This window comes from Leptodactylus fuscus, chromosome 8, assembly GCF_031893055.1.
Source record: "Leptodactylus fuscus isolate aLepFus1 chromosome 8, aLepFus1.hap2, whole genome shotgun sequence".
Classification (NCBI taxonomy): Eukaryota; Metazoa; Chordata; class Amphibia; order Anura; family Leptodactylidae; genus Leptodactylus; species Leptodactylus fuscus.
Window position 1 is genome coordinate 25,538,715 of NC_134272.1, and position 21,760 is coordinate 25,560,474.

At 40.4% G+C, this 21,760-nt stretch overlaps 1 protein-coding gene across 1 annotated transcript in view; it reads left to right on the top strand.

The window, feature by feature from the left end:
* Positions 1-21,760, top strand: part of ERBB4 (erb-b2 receptor tyrosine kinase 4) — a 703,330-nt gene that overhangs the window by 603,717 nt on the left and 77,853 nt on the right. The window contains exon 20 of the mRNA XM_075284941.1: positions 17,720-17,905. Within this exon, the coding sequence (XP_075141042.1) occupies positions 17,720-17,905 (186 nt within the window). The remainder of the gene's footprint in view (positions 1-17,719; positions 17,906-21,760) is intronic.

The following is a 21,760-nucleotide window of genomic DNA, read 5'->3' on the forward strand; positions in this document are numbered from 1 at the left end:
TTTGATCGAATGTTGCCTACCCCTGAAACGAGCATTTTCCCCCCATAGACTATAATAGGGTTCGATATTCGATTCGAGTAGTCGAATATTGAGGGGGTACTCGAAACGAATATTGAACCTCGGACATTTTACTGTTTGCTCATCTCTAGAAATTAAGTCTTATCTATAAGACCTAGTGTCTTGGGTTGTTTGACACACCTGAGCAGTCAGCAGTGATGAACCTTTTTCTGGCTCCATGTTTTAATGTAGGAATGATTCTTGCCAACATGTCTAACGTTCTCTTGACTCCAATGAACACTCATTTTTGGAACCTGTTTTGTACATTTTCCACAGTTGATCGTCCATGTTTTCTATCCTCTTGGCTCTTGTGTCTTTATATGTAGAGCCTTGTTTATCTACTGTATCTCTGTAATATCCAGACATTCCTCTTGAAGATGAGATCGCTGTTGCCCATTTCTATTTACATTTTTTACATCCCATCCTCACCTTAGAGATACCCAATAGCACATCTTCCTTTTCTCTCGCGTCACTTGAAAACTGTCAATACTGTAGCTTTCAGCTCTCAACCCTTTAACTTTCTTTATCATAGAAATGTTCAACAAAATATTGATATCTGGTATTATTATATCTTACCTGGTCCTTTAAGGTCTTTTTGGTCTTCACGTCCTCCCATTCTCCTCTCCTTTTTCCTTTCCCCCTCCCCTCTCTTTTCCCTTAAAGTATAATATAAAGTCTTCACTATCATACTTAAGATTTTCCACAATTTCAAGTATTCCATATCCACGGTCTCCACTACCATCATCTCCATTATATTTAGAATGTGTTTTATAAACCACCGAACTACTAATGGTCTACAATGTAATGTTTTGTAACATATTCTTCATGTTTGTTTTTTAGGAATACCATAAGCATTAGGCTACTAGTACACACAAAAAGTGAAGTGGTAAATCAATGGAAAAAAGTAGAACAAGTTCCCAGAGAAATAACAAGTATACAGTAACATTTTGTAGCCATTATTCATTAATAAAACAGTATCCATCCTGCATTAAGGCTTGTTGAAAAACATTTTATCTTCACCGTTCTGTGCACCCCTATATAAGCGCTAAAAGTATAACAAGGGGGATGTAGGAGGGGTAAAGGGGAATTGGAGAAGGGAAAATAGGATTTTTGGTTGGAAGTAGGGTTGAGCGATTGTGTGGATCGAGAAAATTTCACGATCGCAATCGGAATTCCGAACACGATTTTTTTAGGTGGGATCGAGATCGGTAGTATTTCCCACAATGCTTTGCTTAGCCTTCACACTGAGTATATAGTGTATACTCAGTGTGAAGGCTCCGCTGCGGTTCCATAGGAATGAATGGAAGCAGCCGGCAGACAGCCTTAACCCTCTGCACGCCAGCTGCCTCCATTCATTCTAATGGGAGACTAAAGTAACATCTCTAGTAGCTACTTACCTCCAGAGATGGCTGCTCCAGTCCCGATGTTCTTCTTCGCATCATTGCCGCTCCAAGCTGTTTTTTTTCGCCTCGCCTCCCAGGTTAGTGTTTAAAGCGCTAGGAAAGCGGGGCTTGTGGCTTAGGAGAGTGTGGGCGGGTACATGTCACGTCTCCCCTCCCAGTATCCGCCCACACTCTCCTAACCCGCCCACACTCTCCTAACCTGGGATTCAGGAGGCAGCGAGGCGAAGAAGAACACCGGAGCAGCCATCTCTGCAGGTAAGTGGACACCAAGGGGGACTAAGTAGCCAGAGGATTAAAAAAAAATCCTCTGGCTACTTAGTGATTCTCTACACAGTGTGGATTCTAACAATTAAAGCATTCAATAGTTAGATTCCATGCTGTATAGTGAATAGGATTGCTTTTAAAATCTCATCTCCGATTAATAAAAAAAATCCCATTGACTTGCATTGGGATCGAGATTGGGTTCGAATGAAAAATTATTGGAAATCGGATTTTAAAATCGATCCTGAAAAGTCAAGATTGGGTCAACCCTAGTTGGAAGGGAATAAGGAAAAAAAGTAGTAAACAACATTAAATGCTAGAAAGGAAAGTAAACACCAAATTAGGATCCAATACAGGTTCACACTACCATTGGACTCCATTATGAAGGTGTCCGTTAAAGGGTTGTTCACACTACCACCGCTTTCCGCCCAGGGTTTCCTGTCCTAAAACCCGGGAAAACTGGACAGGGGACAGCTGGCTAGTGGTCAGCTTTAAAATCCATTAATTTGAATGAGTTTTTAAAGGTAACCACCAATGTCTGTATGCAGCCTCTCCGCCTGGAAACCATTATTTTTGCACGGAGACAAAGTCGGACATTCAGGACTTTGTGTCCGTGCAATAAAAATACTAGCAACTTGCAAGCCCAGTCACTTTGTCAGTGATCTATTTGGAACATATGAACCATGCACAATCCCTATAGACCTGTGCAGTGATTTACTATATCAGGATCAGAACATCTCAACTTCAGTCTACGACTATGCAGATGCTTGGAGCACCAGAGATGGGTCAATAGCACTATCCAACCCAATGTTGGTGTTAGGATAAAGCTATTTGGGATACTAAACTATTAGTCTATAAGGACCTTTGGTGGTTTTGCGTCCCAAATAGAAAATTCAGATTATCTAGATTATTATCTAGAACCCCTTTAGTGACCCTAAAGGGGTTCACTAGTGAGTCTGTGAATACACACTAGGTAGGCATTGTAACCAGGACTACTAGATTGGCCAAGTAGCCCCCAACCCTCAAATAGCACCACTACCATCCACCTCTCCATTTTATAGGGGTTGGGTTCAGTATTATAATGTTGTGGTAACTAGCAGTGAACATGAAAGAAAAGGAAGGAGGCAGAGCAACGCGGGGGTGGTGCTACCTATGATCACGTGACCTGGGGTGGGACCTTGCGCTTAACGGCCCCAGAGGATCTAAGTATTTGCAGAAACACTGGAGACCCCCCTTTTTTTTTTCTTACAAATAAACGAGTACAAGGAAGGAATAGATTTTCATACATAAAGCAAGAATAAAACATTACCATACTTTCATAAGCTATAATATACAAGTGAGTTGGCATTAGATATCATAAATGCTAAGGGACAGTGTTATTAGCTATTTCTGGAAAGCACAAATGGCTTTCATAGACAATTATGTTCAATAAATAGGAGATGATAAGTATTTGGCTAATGAAGTGATCTTAACAATTTTCACTGCCATTCTCTGTACGCTGTACCCAGCCCACACACATTGTACGAGAGGTAAGAGGTCACTGTACATAATAAATATCTTACTTCTTAAGTGTGTTTTGCCATTGGTTTATCTTTCCTCTGTGATTAATACTCTACTTTATGTGACCTTTTTAATCCCGTTCCATTAGACATGGAGAAATAATTATAGACTACGAGTGAAAAGCTTCCATAGCCTGGTTACCCCATGCCCCTCTGCTCCTTGCCATGTTGCCTTCCTGACTCTTGTAAGACTGGCCTGTAGGTAGCTAATATGGGACGCAGAACTGTTAAATTCTGTTAGATATGACTTTTTTTTTTTTCCTGTTCGGTATAAACTAATGGTAGTTTGACATATAAAGAAAATACTTGAAATGTCTTTTTTTTTAATCACTTTTATAATTAAAATCTAAGACTTAGTGTTGTGCTTTACAAGTCACAGGCATATGATGTTCTTTTTCACGGAGAGGCCCAGTACGGGGATTAAGAGGCCGTCATGTGGATTTTGATTACATCTCGAAAAGTATTTGGAAAGCTAGAGATATTGCAAGTAATATATCACTGTCTTAAAGGGTTATTCCCATCTCCTTTCCAAAGAATACGACTTAAGGGTCTGAGAAGTGCAGGTTCCACTTTTGACATCTGCAGCTGTCACCAGATTGGGGGCTCTCAAGAACTGTGTCCTGTTTGGTGAGGCTGCCAAAAACAGCAACACTATGACATCCATAAAAGTGAATGGAGACTAGCCCACCTCTCCACTGACTCTCAAACTCTGATTTGCAAGAGGTCATCTTTTCATACAGGACTAGGGTTGGTTGTCCTGATTTTCTGATTATAGATAAGGGTCCCATTTAGGATGCTACACAGTGGCTCAGTGGTTAGCCTTGCAGCACTGTAGTCCTGGTGTTCAAATCCCGCCAAGGACAAAAGCCATCTGCAAGGAGTTTGTATGTTCTCCCTGTGTTTGCATGGATTTCCATCCCAGGCTCCAAAAAAAGACATGCTGATAGGGAAAAATATGTACATTGTGAGCTCTATGTGGGGCTCACAATCTACATTATAAAGATAAGGTCCCATTTTATAAATTTATGGCATATCATCAAAAATATGACTTCTGAGTGTCCTTTATGGGCAAGAATTGGTGAAATAAAAACAAATAAAGTTGCAAACAATACTAACAAAATCCTTAAAGGGGTTGTCTCATCTCAAGGATCCTATCTATACTGGTAGATTATGTAAATTGAAGACTTTTCCAAAATATATAGCTTTAGAAATGCTGCTTTGTTTACACTGCTATTTAAACTTATCACTCCCATCTTCAGACTCCATGGTATAATAGGTAAGGACCAAAAATTATTATCTTTTTTGGGCCTGCTCGCAGCACCCAGCACTCTTCTGTGGCACCATTGGACCACAGGTGATGACCCTAAAGTCAATGATGTTACAGAAGAGTGCTGGGTGCTGCGAGGAGGCCCAAAAAAGATAACAAAATCCTGACCAAAATACTCTGTGTGAACTTACCCTAACACAACACAAATTTTGAGAGGTTTGCTCATCTTGATATATCACCATATATATATATTATATTTTTAAATTAATCTTGAAGTTTTTACAATGGCTGAAGCCTAATAAAATACTGATATTTCTGTTCTATAGAGATCACTATTCAGCAGTCATCTCAAATTATTACAAACAGTATTACAATGAAAGTTAACACCTATATTAAAGGTAACTCAGGATTCAAAATTTACAGCAGGTGATGGTCATAGTTCACCTTCTCCTCCTTCTTGTAAATGACCTTTGTATAGGGTCACGGAGTAGGTCTAGAATGATCTCACATAGAAGGTAATGAACATTTCTACAGGATTTTTTTATGGTCCAGGTCACTGCTATAAAGCTTATCTCTGAATGGTAGTTCAGGAAAAATGGCTACCTTACAGTCATTTACTGAAAATAGCATAAAAAATTAGGGAAAAATACAGATTAATAGTAAAATAATATTGGTGATACATTCCCTTTAAGGAAGAGTACACGGGAGAAAATATATTATGGAATGTGAATGGTTACCTAATGAATACACTGTCTACCAATAAGTATTTGGCCACCTGTGTAATAGAAAAACAACATTTATTCCTCCAATAGTTGATAGAACTCAGCACGGATGGTATTGAGCGACACAATACTCCCGGATGCCTGGCGACACTCCTGATGTATGTGAGCCATCGGTTGGGGGCGGTTTCTCTGGCCAGCACTCGTCGGTCTCTATCTCCCAGTTTCGGTGGTCTGCCGACTCGGGGCACATTCCAACAATCACCTTCACCTTCCACTTCGGAATCACATAGGCCACTGTTGATTTTGGGTAATTCAGTTCGCTTGCTATGTCCCTTAAGGATCGACCATTTCTGTGGTACCCCACAATTACCCCTTTCTCGGAATCGGGCAACTCTGCACTTTGTGGCATCTCGCATGTGACTAATGCCAATGCACTAACGCCAAAGCTGTTTCCTATTTAACAACGAAAGTCATGACGTACATCAAGACCGCAGATAGCTTCATTTGCATGGGTGTCCGTATACTTATTGGTAGACAGTGTAATTCCAATGTGAACCTCCATTTTTCACCATTCTACCTTTAAAGGTTAAAATAAGCTGAAAAGTAACTCTAAAACTATATAGTTATAAAAGTTGTTAAACTAGTTTTAAATTTGACTTTCTGCATAAATTACTAAAACATGATGGCAGTGACATTTAGATTGTATATAAGGGTTTAGCGAAGGATTACTTGTCTGACAAGGTTCGCTTTTAAAACCTGAACAGGAAAAACACCATGAAAATATTGATATTTCGTTACTTGATAGAACGATACGAGATTAAATGCATTCTTGACGTCTGATCGTATCTTTGGGGATGTAATAACATTCTAACTCCCACTGGGCTTCCGCGGTGTTTTTCCAAGCCCTCTAGCTACGATATGACTGAAAGATATTGTTGAGTACAAAAACTTCATTTCATTGTCATTAGATGTTGATCAGGACCTGGCATGTGATCTATTCATTTCACGTATCCGATTAATTACAAGGGAACACGTTACGTGGATTGCCGGAGGCAGGTGACTGGACCGGCTGAGAGGTGGTCAGTGGCCCACACTTGTAAGCTAAAAACCAAATTTACCGACATGTTTTGTAATCCCTTATGAAGTGGAAGATTCTGTTCATAGGGGGATATTTGGCATGTAAGAAATTCCACTTTTATGTTTCTTGAGGAAGAATACATTACTGTGCCTGTGCTTAGTTTGTTGATATCCCTCATTAGCAGTATATGTCAAGTTTCTATATCCAAGAGAATTTTTATCCCCTTGGCACAATGTAAAAGTGAATTATTTAGCGTATAACATGAATATCACAGAGATAGGAACACATTGCTTCCTAGGAATATGCTGGCATGTACTATGAAGTGCGGCTGTCCTTAGAATAAGGTCTAGACTCATAAACAGTTGGGTTCTTTAAGGATATAACACATAAGGTTAGGAACAGATTATTATTATTATTATTACTATTATTATTATTATTATTATTATTATTATTATTATTATTAGGTCTCTAATATTTTACCTTTTGCAACAGATATAAATACCATGGTGTATGCTAATGTATGGGAATGTTTTATTTTCTTTGATAGTTTTAGATGCTGTACCTAGTAGTTGTATGGTGTATTCGACCCCATGTCATGTGATTGGAACCAGATCCTAGATTGCTCCGTCTCTTGTCTCTTCTCCCATTTTCATGTATAGCTACTTGTACTACGGAGGTTGGCTGACTATAGAAAAGCTAGCCCAATAGCACAAGTAGTTAGTGGTGAACATGGGAGAGGAGGGAGGTGGCAGAGTAAGGTCTGGTTCACATCTGTGTTCGGTATTCCGTTTGGGGAGTTTGCTGGGGTCCCCCCCCCGAATGGAATACCAAATGCATTAAAAAGCCATGATCAATGAAAGCACACAGACCTCATAGACTATAATAGGGTCCGGGTGTTTTCTGTGCAGTGTTTACACGAGTCATGCGGAGAGAAAAGTACTTCAAGAACTACTTTCCTCTCCGCATGATTCTTGCGGACACCGTGCTGAAAACACAAGGACCCCATTATAGTCTACAGGATCCATGTGCTTTCATTGGTCACCGTCCTAAAGTGCACTTCCTGAATGGAATACTGAACACAGAGGAGAACCTGGCCTTAGGTGTGAGTTGAGTACTTGTTCTGATTTAAAAAGACCTGAGATCGGAAGCACCATGTTACCTGTAGCATCTAAAAACATCAGGAAGAAGTAAGTAAGACTTCCTGGACCACCCCTTTAATACTATATTGTAATAGTATTCCCAGTTATAAAGAGATCATGTGTGTGCATATAGATATAGAACACGTATTATCCTCTTTTCTAACCTAAGTTGGGCGTTAAAGTGATATACTTATCAGGGACATCTATGACGTATTCACAGGATAGGACATAAATGCCCAATAGATGGTGGTTCTGCCTCTGGGTGCCGCATCAATCTCTAAAATGGGGTCTTGACTATTATTCTTGGAAGTCCCATAGCACATATGGGTACATTGCTATGGGACTTCCAAGAATAATAGTCAAGACCCCATTTTAGAGATTGATGCGGCACCCAGAGGCAGAACCACCATCATAAAGCTGTGCATGTCCATTCTCTTGAAAAAAATGAAGATTCCAGATCTTGATATCCAATATTTGTGGTATATTTTGTGAACATGCCATAAATACCCAAATGGGTGTACCTCTATAATCATACTGCGGCCCTAGACCAAGAGGGAAAGAAACAGTAACTTCTTCATATCATAAACAACCAGCTAAGCAAATTGTAACTTATCTTCTACCCAGGACCACCATGGATGGTGGCATTAGTCTTTCTCTAAGCCTAAACTACTAGATCTAGTATCATTAAGCTCTTAACTGCCTATGGAAGCAGGCATTAACCATCATCTGAGATGATAATCACTATTTAATTAATTTAAGTTAATGGAGAAGTTATTTCCTGCTTCTCTGGTAGGGTAGGGAAGGGGTTAACGTCTTACTCTTTAGTGATCTAGGGGATTGAAGGAGTAAATGACTCCTTCAATCCCCTAGATCACTAAAGAGTAAGACGTTAACCCCTTCACTACCCTACCAGAGAAGCAGGAAATAACTTCTCCATTAACTTAAACCATTAAGAAAGTTATTATTAATCTAACCCATAGAGTTAAAGTTTATAATTGTATTTATTATGTTTCTCTTCTAGACGGAGAGGTATTGTCCCCGTTATTATACAGAATTCTTCATTGTTACATTCTGCTTTGCTTGTTTTAGTGTCTCAGTAGCGCTGCGGTATGTTTAGGTGTCCAGAGAGTCATATAAATAATATTTTGGATCCCTCCTAAATTGGAGAATGCTTAAGGTAAAAAAAATTGGCAGAATATAGAGAAAAAGTTATTTAAGTTTATTTTTTTTTATTAAATTTACCATGAGCAAGAACGGTTACTTGTGTGGCTACAGCCATCCGTCCGCCAACCAAGACCTCCAGGAATAGCACTTTCATTTCTGGTACCTGTTGCCAGTATTACAAAGCGTATTGTTGACGGCTGTGAATTTTCGATTCATGTCTTTGTCCAACCTTTTGAATTTTCACAGTCAGCATCTTATTTTACCATTTACTGATAATGGCGTCCAAGTATCATCCAGATGCCTATAAAAGTCTTGCGGCCTGCCATGTCTCGTGAGGTTGACTGCTTGGATATGCTCAGAGGGAACTTCTGGCTTCCTTCCGTCTGTGCCTATTTTCTTTTCAAATATTTGTTCTTCTGATACTTACTCCTTCTGTCTGGTTTTATTGTACATAAGACAGACGTGATGTTAGACTTCTATATTTTAGCCCTGTCTTATGCTTTATAGTGACGTGACAAGACAATATAGAAAATGTTAGCACTATATAGACAAATTATGGCTTACCAAAGTCAAACCAAATGCCATCTTAAGATTTTATAGTGTTTATTGTATTAAATCTAGTATAGAGGCATAGACATTACAGACTGATGCCCTTTTATTGTACTACCACTATGCAATACAGAAGATTGCTTCAATTTTTGGGAATCCCAATGAGCAGCCCTAAAAAAAATTCCATAAAGAACGAATAAATTTATTGGAGACTTGAAGAATATCTCATAATCCATCGTAGAAAATTATTACCATATTAGATCTCTTTAGTTGGAAGAGGCAATGGCAGACCTAACTTTAACCAAAGTATAGCCTATTACAGACATCTAATATAATCTAGTATGTCTAGTAATAATAATATTATATTATGCTTCATTCACATTAGAAACCGGTTTCTGACAGATGCAAATTGCCCAATTGAAATGACTATATGGATTTGGATGGCAGCGTACTGTAGACTAATATCCAAGCAAATCCTTGAATGAGCCCTTGTTATGCAGCTGCCAACATCCTACAAGTCAAAAAAAGACATCATCCTCCCATGAAATTCCTGGGAGAAACTCTCCCTTTCAGCAAGTTCGGCTTGCCAAATCTGCCCTGGCTTCATCTCAAAGAAGTCTCGGCACATTTCTGAGTCCTGCATGGATTTAGCATGTTATCCAATTTATCCTTAAAGGTGTTCTTAAAAATATCTTTCCTAGGCTATAGTGGTTTGTAAGAAGCAGCCAGATTAAAATAATTTGTGAACATAGAAAAATGAATTATATTGACATAGAGAAAATTCTCTGCAGGTAAGTGGACACCAGGGGGGACTAAGTAGCCAGAGGATTAAAAAAAAATCCTCTGGCTACTTAGTGATTCACTACACAACGTGGATTCTAACAATTAAAGCGTTCAATTGTTAGAGTCCATGCTGTATAGTGAATAGGATTGCTTTTAAAATCCGATCTCCGATTAATAAAAAAAATCCCATTGACTTGCATTGGGATCGGAATTGGGATCGAATGAAAAATGATCGGAAATCGGATTTTAAAATCGATCCTGAAAAGTCAAGATCGGCTCAACCCTATTCAGGATCCTTTCTTAAAATCTGATTTTCGATCATTTTCCTGCCGATCCCGATCGTGAAATTTACTCGATCATTGATCAGGATCCGATCTTCCCCGATCTCGATCGTTCAACCCTAGTTATTTGGATGCTATAATGGTATTATGTAATAATACCAATGGCAATACTTATCGACTAGTTTGATGCATTTTATGAGTCAAATATACAATAAAAGATATTCCATTTACCCTTGGAATCGTCATATATACTTCTAAGACGCTTAGTGAATATCTGAAAATCAACATCCTATTTTTATCTATATTAATCATTTAAATTAGAGTATGGGATCTGACCGAGGAAGAAAACAGCTATCACCTACTATACTAGTAGACAACAAATTAATATTCACACAAATGTAAATTTACTTTGGTAAATGGAAATTAATCCTGTCACGCATCCTTATTTGTGGTGCCTGTTAATAATAAGAAAGGACTGTATAACAAAGTAGACAATTACTGCACAGTCCTTGATACATTCATCACAAGGATACAGACACAGCCCTGTAACTGTAAGTATGCGGCCGCTCTCTGAGTGAAGCAATTAGAGCCACAATCCTACAATAAGAAATTGAAAGCCTATACTTAAGAACTTCCTATTATTCAGGATTGCTCTTTGCATGTCTCCACTTCCTAATAATTCTTCAAGCACGTGCCCCGGCGTTCCAATCTATATTGGAGTGTTTATGAGTGATTGTTGTTGGAGACCCAAGCTTAATGGATATTTGATATACAATCTGGATTTTTGCTCATCATAGAAAGGTCTCCATCTACTCTGAGCACTATTCTCTATTCTTAAGGCCAGCATTAGCGGTATCTAATAACTTTTTTAGTGTCCAGCAGCATAGACACAAGTATAAAGGGATTGTCCCATAGTCACAATGTATCCCTTATCCACAGGAATGGTGGTAAGTGTCTGATCAATGGAGATCCCACCACTAGGACTCCTACAGATCATGGGAAGAGGGGCTTTAATGTAGTGATATGAAAGTATTCATCGATACATAAATCAGTACCGTGTGCTGACAGCCTGCCCTGCACACAAGGGTTAAACTCACCAGTCTGCTGCACTCACTCAGCTCTGCTCACTCCATCTCCCGGTATAGCTATCTTCTTTCTGCAGGATGTCTCCACCCCTCTCCCACTGTCAGGACATACGCTGCTGAGGCTCTCCACCGCCCGGAACCCGACACCTCAGGTGGCCTCGGGCCTCAAAAAGTAAAAGTTATTATTTATTTTTTTGGCATATTAACTAGTGAGGGGGCCCGGGCCCCCTAAGGTGTTGAGCCCTGTGGCAGCTGCTACCACTGCTACCGTGATAGTTACGCCACTGCCTGTGACTATGAGATTGAGCACAATTTCTTCTTCTCGGCCATGGCTGCTCAATTATCTTCAAGTGAATGGGCTGAGCTGCAATACCATTGACAGTCACTATACAATCTATGGCGCTGTGCTTGGTAAGAGCCCACAACAATCCATACCATAGTCACTGCATTTTATTTTTTTTAATGTAGATTGTGAGCCCCATGTAGGGATCACAATGTACTTTTTTTTTCCTATCTGCATATATTTGTAGAATGGAAGGAAATCCACACAAACACAGGGAGAACATATAAACTCCTTGCACATGTTGTTCCTGGCGGGACTCGAATCCAGGACTCCAGCATTGCAAAGCTGCAGTGCTAGCCCCTGAGCCACCGTGTTGTCCTGATCACTACATTTTAGCTCAGCTCAATTACGGCAAGGATAAGATATGGGAATGCAGCTTAGTTATTGAAATACTTGTAGTCTAAGGTAGTCTAAGACACACCTCATGTCTCACAATTGGTTAAGGAGGATATTCTCTACTCCTCCCTGTTGTTCTGCCTCTTTAGATTGCTTGCTGTGCAAATCTATTACAGGCCTACAAGGAGGTCAAATTACTAATCCCATGAGACAAGGATTATCAGGAAATTGCTATATCTGTTCTAAGGAGAATAGCTGAAATTAGGAAAACTGTGAAGAGATTGAGGGTCATTACACGACTAAGCAATTCTTAGGGTTCGTTCACATGGGGGGCGGTGGGGTGGATTTTGACCATATTTTGACTCGGGGAGCCAAGTTATAATATGGTCAAAACCCACCTGCCACGATGTTGTGGTCGTGGCTTCCCCCACCCTGGAGTCGGCTCAAATGAATGGGCTGACGCCAGAGGTTGCGAGCCGTGGAATCCGCCTGAAGAAAGGGCAGCTCGCTTCTTTTTTTCCGCTATCGGCAACAGACCACCATTGTAAAGGGGTGGATTATGACGTGGATTCCGCTGTCAAAATCCACCCCTTTGGCCCCGTGTGTACTAGCCCTTATACTCTGTCCCACAGAGCTTGTACTTGGCATAACTTTTTTTTTTCAAAATGTAGATTGTGATCCCTATATACATTTTCCCTATTAGTATGTCTTTGGAGTATGGGAAGAAATCCACACAAACCCAGGGAGAATATACAAACTCCTTGCAGTTGTTGTTCTTGGCAGGATTCAAACCCAGTACTCCAGTGCTGCGTGGCAGCAGTGCTAACCACTGTGTGGCCCCTATACTTGGCATAACTTATTGGCTCAGTTTAGTCTGGCGTACCTCTTTAAAATGAGTATGTTCCTAATGAGCGATCTATCCTTTACCCGCTGGACATCAGTAAAATTGCAGCCTGTATATATAAAAGTTAGGTTTCATTATATTCTTATGTAATCATCTAGTAATATTTCACTTAACCTTTGGATGTGATTCAATGAGGAATGCCATTTCTTTTTAGAGCATTTCAGACTACTACCAGTCTTTTGGGGCTGCTTTTATATTTTTTCCATTACGCTTTTAGCAGACCGAGGCTTTTTTTTTTTTTCGAAGCAATGTTCTTTGTCTGTCCAAAGCTAACAGCATTGTCAAAAATAAGACCAACACCTTATATATTAGCATACTCAAACAACCGTAAATGCAATACACTGGATGCTAAAATCAGACTCAGACAACAAAAGGCTTGAAAAGAAATGTCATTTTATGTGGTTTTCTCCATTAATAAGCCAGCCCTGTACTCTGCAAATTGGATCGTGTATCAAGAACCTCTTCATTTGGCGTTGGCCGTAAGATCCAGCTGTTCGATAAGTTAAGGTGTGACTATCTGTGAGGAGAAGGTGGTAATGGAAATCTTGGAAGATAAACATAAACTTGAAGCTGTAAAGAGTCCCCAAGGTGTTGGCTAATGACTCTGTATTGTGTGTCCACAAAGCATCGTGTATAGAGAGATCCCACATGGGGCGTCCGCTTAATCGCTTCTCTGTGTTCGGTCATTGTGATTCTGTTTTCTCACTTCTTCGAGGAGCTGCTGGAATACGAACTCTGATGGCAATCATTTCTACCCCCTGATATTCCACAACAAAGGCTATGCCCCTCTAGTTCAAATTAATAAAAAAATATATATAAATAACATGATTTCTTCACCCCCAAAAAAGAATAAACCTTGGAGTGATAAAAGCTTAGAAGGCATAGCATGATATACAATCATATATCATGGGGAGAATGAACTCAACTTACCCATCTCCATTTTAAAGCAGGGACTGGGGATGAATATACATATTTTGTTTAAGTTTTCCTTGATGGAAAAAGAAAGACTATAGCACTCCTCTAGCACCGCCTTTTAGATGGTAGCTCCCTATAGATCAATGCATGGCTTTCAAAAAACCTAGAAAGTTGTGTGATGTAAGGAATGAAAAATGTGTGCTGTATATACCTACAGTATAATCATAAGTGTTTCATATGTACCTAAAGTCATTCATAACCCATTGTGGGATATGGCTGTGACTAGTTATAAAAAAAAATGAGGCTATTGAAGTGTCCTCTACATTTTCCGATGACTCTTTATACTAAACATTAATGCAGAAAGAGTTAACATGTAGACTGTGAAATCATCCTACAACTCTAAAAAGACCTCCATAAAGGAAGAGAAAAGTTGGCAGAACCCAATCATTTTAGTTGGACCAGCTGACTGTATTATGTGTATGGTAGAGATGAGCGAACAGTGAAATATTCGAGATTTGATATTCGTTTTGAGTAGAGCCTCGAATCGAATATCGAATCCCATTATAGTCTATGAGAAAAAAATGCTCGTTTCAGGGCAAACACTATTCGACTAAAGGAGAGTCAACAAGTCCACGAATAGCAGGAGGAGAGTGTTTAGGAGGAGCGCTGTGCAGTTAAAGCACACGGACCCCATTATAGTCTATGGGGTCCGTGCGCTTTAACTGCACAGCGCTTGCAGTTGTGCTGATAAAAAGTAAGCTCCCTCGTAACCGCAAGCTGCCAGCTCTCCCGACTAGCAAAGACGAGCCTGCGGCAAATCAACGCTGGTTCTGCAGCAGGCTCCTCCTTGCTAGTCGGGAGAGCTGGCAGCTTGCTGTTACGAGGGAGCTTACTTTTTCTCATAGGAATGAATTGACCGGCGTTGATTGGCCAGTGTACAGCATTCGGCCAATCAATGCTGGTTCTGCCGGAGGCTCGTCTGTGAGGAGGCGGAGTCTAAGATCGGACCACAGCACTCTCCATTGTGGTCCAATTTTAGACTCCGCCTCCTCACAGACGAGCCTCCGGCAGAACCAGCGTTGATTGGCCGAATGCTGTCAACGCCGGTCAATTCATTCCTATGAGAAAAAGTCAGCTCCCTCGTAACAGTAAGCTGCCAGCTCTTCTGACTAGCAAGGATGAGCCTGCTGCAGAAACAGCGTTGATTTGCCGAATGCTATACACCGCATAGCATTCGGCCAATCAATGCTGGTTCTGAATTGAATATTTACTGCGAATAGCTAGTAGTATTCGATCGAGTACGAATATTTAGATTACCGTAGTATTTGATCGAATACCTACTCAATCCAATACTACTCGCTCATCTCTAGTGTACTGGGGTCTGCAGACTCTGATATGTGACAGATAGTGAGGAAAGAAGGATTGAAGCATGTGAAGTTCAATGATCAGTCATTTTTTCTTATGGGAGAAGTCACCACTAGAGGTTTATGGTAGGGTTGATTTTGAAATCTGAATTCCGGTCATTTTCCAGTCGATCCCGATCGTGAAATTTGCTCGATCGCCGATCGGGATTCAATCTTTCCCGATTCCGATCACTCAACCCTAATTGTATATTATATATACAGTAGGGTTGTGCCGATCTGGAGATTTCAAAATCCTATTTACGATCATTTTCCCACCGATCGCAATCGTGAAATTTGCTCGTTCGCCGATCGGGATCTGATCTTTCCTGATCCCGATCGCTCAACCCTAGTTTGTGGCAGTGACTTACTCCACTTCTCCCATTGACAGCACATACACACCTGATTCTAGGATCACACCTGTGCTTGAGTTTTCATTATTTGGGTCCACTTGGATACCCAAAAATCAGATTATAAATTATAATGGGGTCCGTCAATTTTGCACCTGGTTTCTGCCTGAAAAACTAGAATGGGGAACGGAATCCCCGAACCTCGCCTTAGCTGAACCGAGCATGTGTGTAGGGAGACCCAGTAGAAGTATGTACCGGCCAGAACTTCCTTACCCAACCACAATTGAAGGTGATTGGGCACCTTAACATTTTTGTTATGAATCATTCCGAGTAAGCCTTTTCCTCATTGCATTGTTATAATGCTACACACGTCCTGGAGCTCAGTACGTCCCCCAACAACTGTTCAAGTATTTGGATTTCTTTCTAGCAACTCAGCAATATCAATTTTTCTAAAATATGTTTTTTCCTTTCCATTATGACAGGAAAATGCAGAACTAAGACATCTGCTTTTTCTTCATAGAGAAAGCACTGCAAGATATGAGTAGCAATTATAGGAGTGTAATTTCATCTTTTTTTTCTATAAAGTAAAATGCACCTCTAAAAGATGGAGCTCAGGATTGCTCGAGTTCCTTCACACCGCAGTACTGCTAAATGATGTTATACCTACTGCCTGCAGCTGCCACTAGGGGTAGCTCACAGTATACAGATGTTTTAGTGCAGGGGCTGTTACATCTGGGCTTCTATTAAAGACATTCTATCCCCAGAGCCCAACATTATAACCTAGTCTCCCAGATAGATAGGTTAAGATATTCTGAATCAAACTGTGTCTTCCGTTTGTCAATCCGTTGCCAAGAAAATATAATTTTTCTCAATATGGAAATGATCTCTTTGGAGCAACGAGAATGTGGCCATTGCTCCAAAAAGATAAGCTGCCATGTCCTCTTTGTTCCACTGAACTCGTTTCGATATTGACAGAAGTGGCGATATTAGAGGCCCTGATCCACCAGGAGAAATCACTGTTTGATTCAGTTGACTCTAACCTATCTATCTGCAGGGCTAGATTAATATGCTGGATTCTGGTGAAAACTCCCTTTAAGAGAAGTGGTAGCCCAGATGTAACAACTAGAGATGAGCAAGTAGTATTCGATCGAGTAGGTATTCGATCGAATACTACGGTAATCGAAATACTCGTACTCGATCGAGTACCACTCACTATTCGAATGGAAAAATTTGATGCAGAACCAGCATTGATTGGCCGAATGCTATACAGTCGGCCAATCAACGCTAGTTCTGATCCTACCTTTAGAAGTCTTCTCCGTGCAGCTTCCCCGCGGCGTCTTCTGGCTCTGAATTCACTCTGCCAGGCATCGGGCCTGGGCAGAGCTGACTGCGCAAGCCCGTGCTACGAGAAAATGGCCGCTTTGACTGTAAGCGGCCATTTTCTTGTAGTGCGGGCATGCGCAGTTGGCTCTGCCCAGGCCCGATGCCTGGCAAAGTGAATTCAGAGCCGGAAGACGCCGCGGGGACGCTGCACGGAGAAGACTTATCGGAGAATCCAGCCCGACCCTCACTCGTGGACTTGGTAAGTATAATTTGATCGAATGTTGCCTACCCCTGAAACGCGCATTTTTCCCCCATAGAGTATAATAGGATTCGATATTCGATTCAAGTAGTCGAATATTGAGGGGCTGCTCAAAACGAATATCGAATATCGAGTATTTAACTACTCGCTCATCTCTAGTAACAACCTTTTTACTAATAAGTCTGGAGACAAACTCACTTTAACAAGGATCCACTGACAATCAACTAACTGCAGCAGTCCTGGTGAATGCAAAACATGATCCATATGGATGGACCACAGGTTCTCCGGAACGAGAGATGCTCTTTGCAGAAGGAACTTGCCTTGGCTCATTGTGAGGGTTGGTCCTGTGCAGGGGCATGCATCAGTCTTCTTAATTTGGCATTTGAAAAATTGTTTACCTAATGGGACAACCACTTTAAAATGGTGACATTATAAATATAAGGATAAGACATCAATTGTAAAGTCTGTGAAACCCCCTACAATGTCAGTAATACATGTAATAGTAAGTAGGAATAACTGGAATATGTGTTTTTAATTTTAGGAAGCGCTCATTATGGCCAGCATGGATCATCCTCACTTGGTCCGCTTACTTGGAGTCTGCTTGAGTCCTACCATCCAACTGGTCACCCAACTGATGCCTCATGGATGTCTTCTGGATTATGTACATGAACACAAGGATAACATTGGTTCTCAGCTCCTTCTTAACTGGTGTGTGCAGATAGCTAAGGTAAGGAATACCTATTCTTTTGCTATTTAACAGTTAAGAAAATATAAAGGGGCACAATTCTCAAGTGTACTTAAAAATGGTGGAAGAAGTCTCCAGAAGTGATTTGGCCTTTGTGGGCACCACCCATTGGACTCCTAACTTGGAAACATTTGGAATTTTAAAGAAAAGATTAAAAGTTATTCTGAAACTTTTACAACAAAACTAATTATCAATCCACTAAGTTTATCCTACACTATAACATATACAAGTCTGTGTGTTCCAACATAGGGTCCAGGGCCCAGTAGGGACTTCTACTGCCTCACCCCTATAGCTAAACCCCTGTCCAGGATTAGTAATAAACTTGTAGCTTTAGCTGACTAAAGTGTTTTATCTATCTTGTTCTGTTTGTAAGATTCAGCTCATGATGCCCCTCAGTGTTTACAGCTTGTTGCTTGGGCTCTAGACCACCTCTGCTATCTAGTAGCAGTGGCCAGACTTGTGACTTCAGTACCTATTCTATTATCTTCTCTTCACTGTCACTGACAGCTAATGGAGCCTTCTGTCAAGTGATAAAGGCTAGAACAGTGCTTAATCGGTTCCTCTGTACATAAAGCCAGAGATAACAGTATGTAGTTTAGTCTTGGCCGCACACTACTGACCTGAGTGATACATCACATAGGCTAGATCTATCAGCAACCTGTCACTGAAACCAGAAAGGTCACTGAAACCAGGAAGTGTGAGGGAGAGGAGATTAAAAAGCTGGTGAAACCATTAGTTAGGAAAGACCTTTAAATTGATACAAAGAGTATTGTAAAAAAAAAAAAAAATAAGATTAAAAAAGAATCCACAAATAACCTTCTATTGCCTGTAAGACATCAACTTGTCACTGAAACCGGGAAGGTCACCGAAACCAGGAAGTGCGAGGGAGAGGAGACTAAAAAGCTGGTGAAACCATTAGCTAGGAAAGACCTTTAAATTGATACAAAGAGTATTGTAAAAAAAAAAAAAAAAATTCAAAAAGAATCCACAAATGACCTTCTATTGCCTGTAAGACATCAACTTGTCACTGAAACCGGGAAGGTCACCGAAACTAGGAAGTGCGAAGGAGAGGAGAGTAGAAAGCTGGTGAAACCATTAGTTGGGAAAAACCCTTTAAATTGATACAAAGGCTATTGTAAATAAAAGATCCAAAGAGAATCCACAAATAACCCTTTATTGCTTGTAAGACATCTTCTGAAACATTTTTGCAGCTGTTAATACTTAAGAATCATTAAAATGTGTAAAGTGTTTGCGTACAGCTCATCGGCACGATGGGATGAGGACGTTTAAATTCGGCATTATTATTGCAGTTCCGGAATTAGGCCCCTTCTGAGATTAGAAAGCTTATTTTTGGAGATATTAAAATGAAGATTATGATATAGTTGCTATCTTAATTACATTGTAATAAATGGTAGATAAAGACCCATCTGTTGCCAGACAAGAGACCACTTATAGCTTGACAGCTGTGGTAGCTCTGCAGAGAGTGGAAGGTTTGCGAAAGGCAAGCTAAGGAGCCTTGAGGTGGGAGATTGTCTAAAATTTCCTTTTTTCATTACGTTATAATAAAGCCTGCAAGCTGGGACTTGTTTACAAGTTCAGATCAAATGCAAACAGTGTGACATCTCTGTCTTCTCCGGGATCGGGGAGTCCAACCCCCACGGTGAAATCCCGGTGTGCCTGAGCCTGTTTCCAGAGAAACCAAAGCTGTGTCTTGGGAAGGCAGCAGGGAAAATACTGTGCAATTCTCAGCGGCGCTTGTAATAAAACAGTATGTGAGCTAATTAAATATTGATTTTCGAAAGCTACTTATCCAACAACTGCAGTATACACACAATAAATCTAATTCCGCTGTGCTTAACACTAAGTATTTAGACTCTTGTTTTGTGGTAAATTAACCATGTTAACTGTTCGCATACTAGAAGGAAGGCGCTCTTAAACCAATCTGAAAAATACATTTTGCGTTAGAAAAAAAATGTTCCATCCAACTCTGTAAAAGTCTAATATTAATTTATTAATGGGGATCATACTTATGCCACAAATCATGAAACATTAACGATATTTGCTATTCACATGAATTAAAAATGATCCATTTAATTGCTATTATATTTGCTAACGCAGTATGGCGCCAACTGGTGTTCAAAGTGTATATCAATATGCATGTCCACCTACTGAGTGTATATGTATCCTAAGGCAGTCTCTCCAATGCCAGATCCTCGTTCCTGTTCCCACCATAGTGATCCTCTGTAGCGTTTACAAGATGCTTAGGGTTACTTGTAAAGGAAAGACTTGATCCTGTGCAGTAGTAGGACAATGGACAGAAAAGCTACTATTTCTTATGACTCTTCCAAACTACATGATATTATGTACTGTCTGCAGGGAGACTATACTTATGGCTGCCAGAGGGGAAAGAAAACTGATCGGGAAGATAAATTAACACATACTAGTGGATGTAAAAGATGACCTGGGGAAATTACTGGGAATGGGTGCCATGTTTATTGCCACAAGAGACTGGAGACTTAATTAACGTATACTAGAGGATGTAGTGGATGAACTGGGGAACTTGCTGAGAGTGGGTAATATATTTATTGCGGCCAGAGGGGAAAGAAGACTGACCGGGAAAATTACTGGAGATTAAATTACCATCTACTAGGGAATGTAGAGGATGGACTGTGGAACTTACTGAGAGTGGGTAATATATTTACCGCCACCAGAGAGGAAAGGAGACGGGCGAGGAAACTTACTGGAGACTAAATTTAAGTTTTACTACAGTATGTAGAAGATGAACTGGGGAACTTGCTGGGAGTGGGTGCTGTATTTACTGCCGCCAGAGGGGGAAGGAGACTGACCAGGAAACTTACTAAGGGCTAAATGGAGATATACTAGAGGATGTAGAAGATGAACTGGGGAACTTGCTGGGAGTGGGTGCTATATTTACTGCCGCCAGAGGGGGAAGGAGACTGACTGGAGATGGGAAAAGGGACTGGCTGGAGAGAGGAAAGGAGATTGACTGGAGAGGAGAAAGGAGACTAACTGAATATTTACTTGGAACTATATTTACATGTTTAGAATTACCAGAACAGCGATGTGAAGCACCGAAGAGCAAATACATATGAAGTAGGGGGTTTCCAAATTGTATGCAGAAAACGGGTCATATTACCTACATGATTAATTATAAAGTTTACACTACATTACATGATCATTCATTCCTCAGTTTTACAATTCTTAACCAAAGTTCTATCCAATACAATTACAGTATATTCATATTTTGTTCTGTGCAGTCTTTAGAAGTTTTATAGGAGATTGACCATGAGCCAACATTTCTGATCTACAACTAGGGTGACGCTTTAACACTTTAAAAAAAAAAAAGAGAATATAGAGTCTTTGAACAAGGGTTGGAAATCTTAGGATGAGCCCCAGGTTTTTTTGTTGCAGATTTTTGCTGTTGTTTTGGAGCCAAAGCCAGCAGACTGGCTACAGAAAGGAATGGGGAATATTTAGGAAGTACTCCTTCCTTCTGCTCCATCTGCTCTTCTGGTTTCAAAATATGCAACAAAATAAGCAACTTTTCCAAAACATGGAGTTTCAGTCTAAGCCCCCTTGTACATAACCATATGAATGGTCACTGTGCTGTCCGGGTGTTTTCCTGATAGCACACTGACCCATTCAATTCTATGGGCCCGTATACATAACCGTGAATTACACAGTCACGTGTGCAGACCGACAGTCTGGGCCGCAAAATATTGAACAGGTGTTATTCCTTTCCGATTTTGCGGCCCTGCTTCCATGACTTCTATTTATTGAATGAAAGGGGCTGCAGACAGATTTGCTGATTTCGAT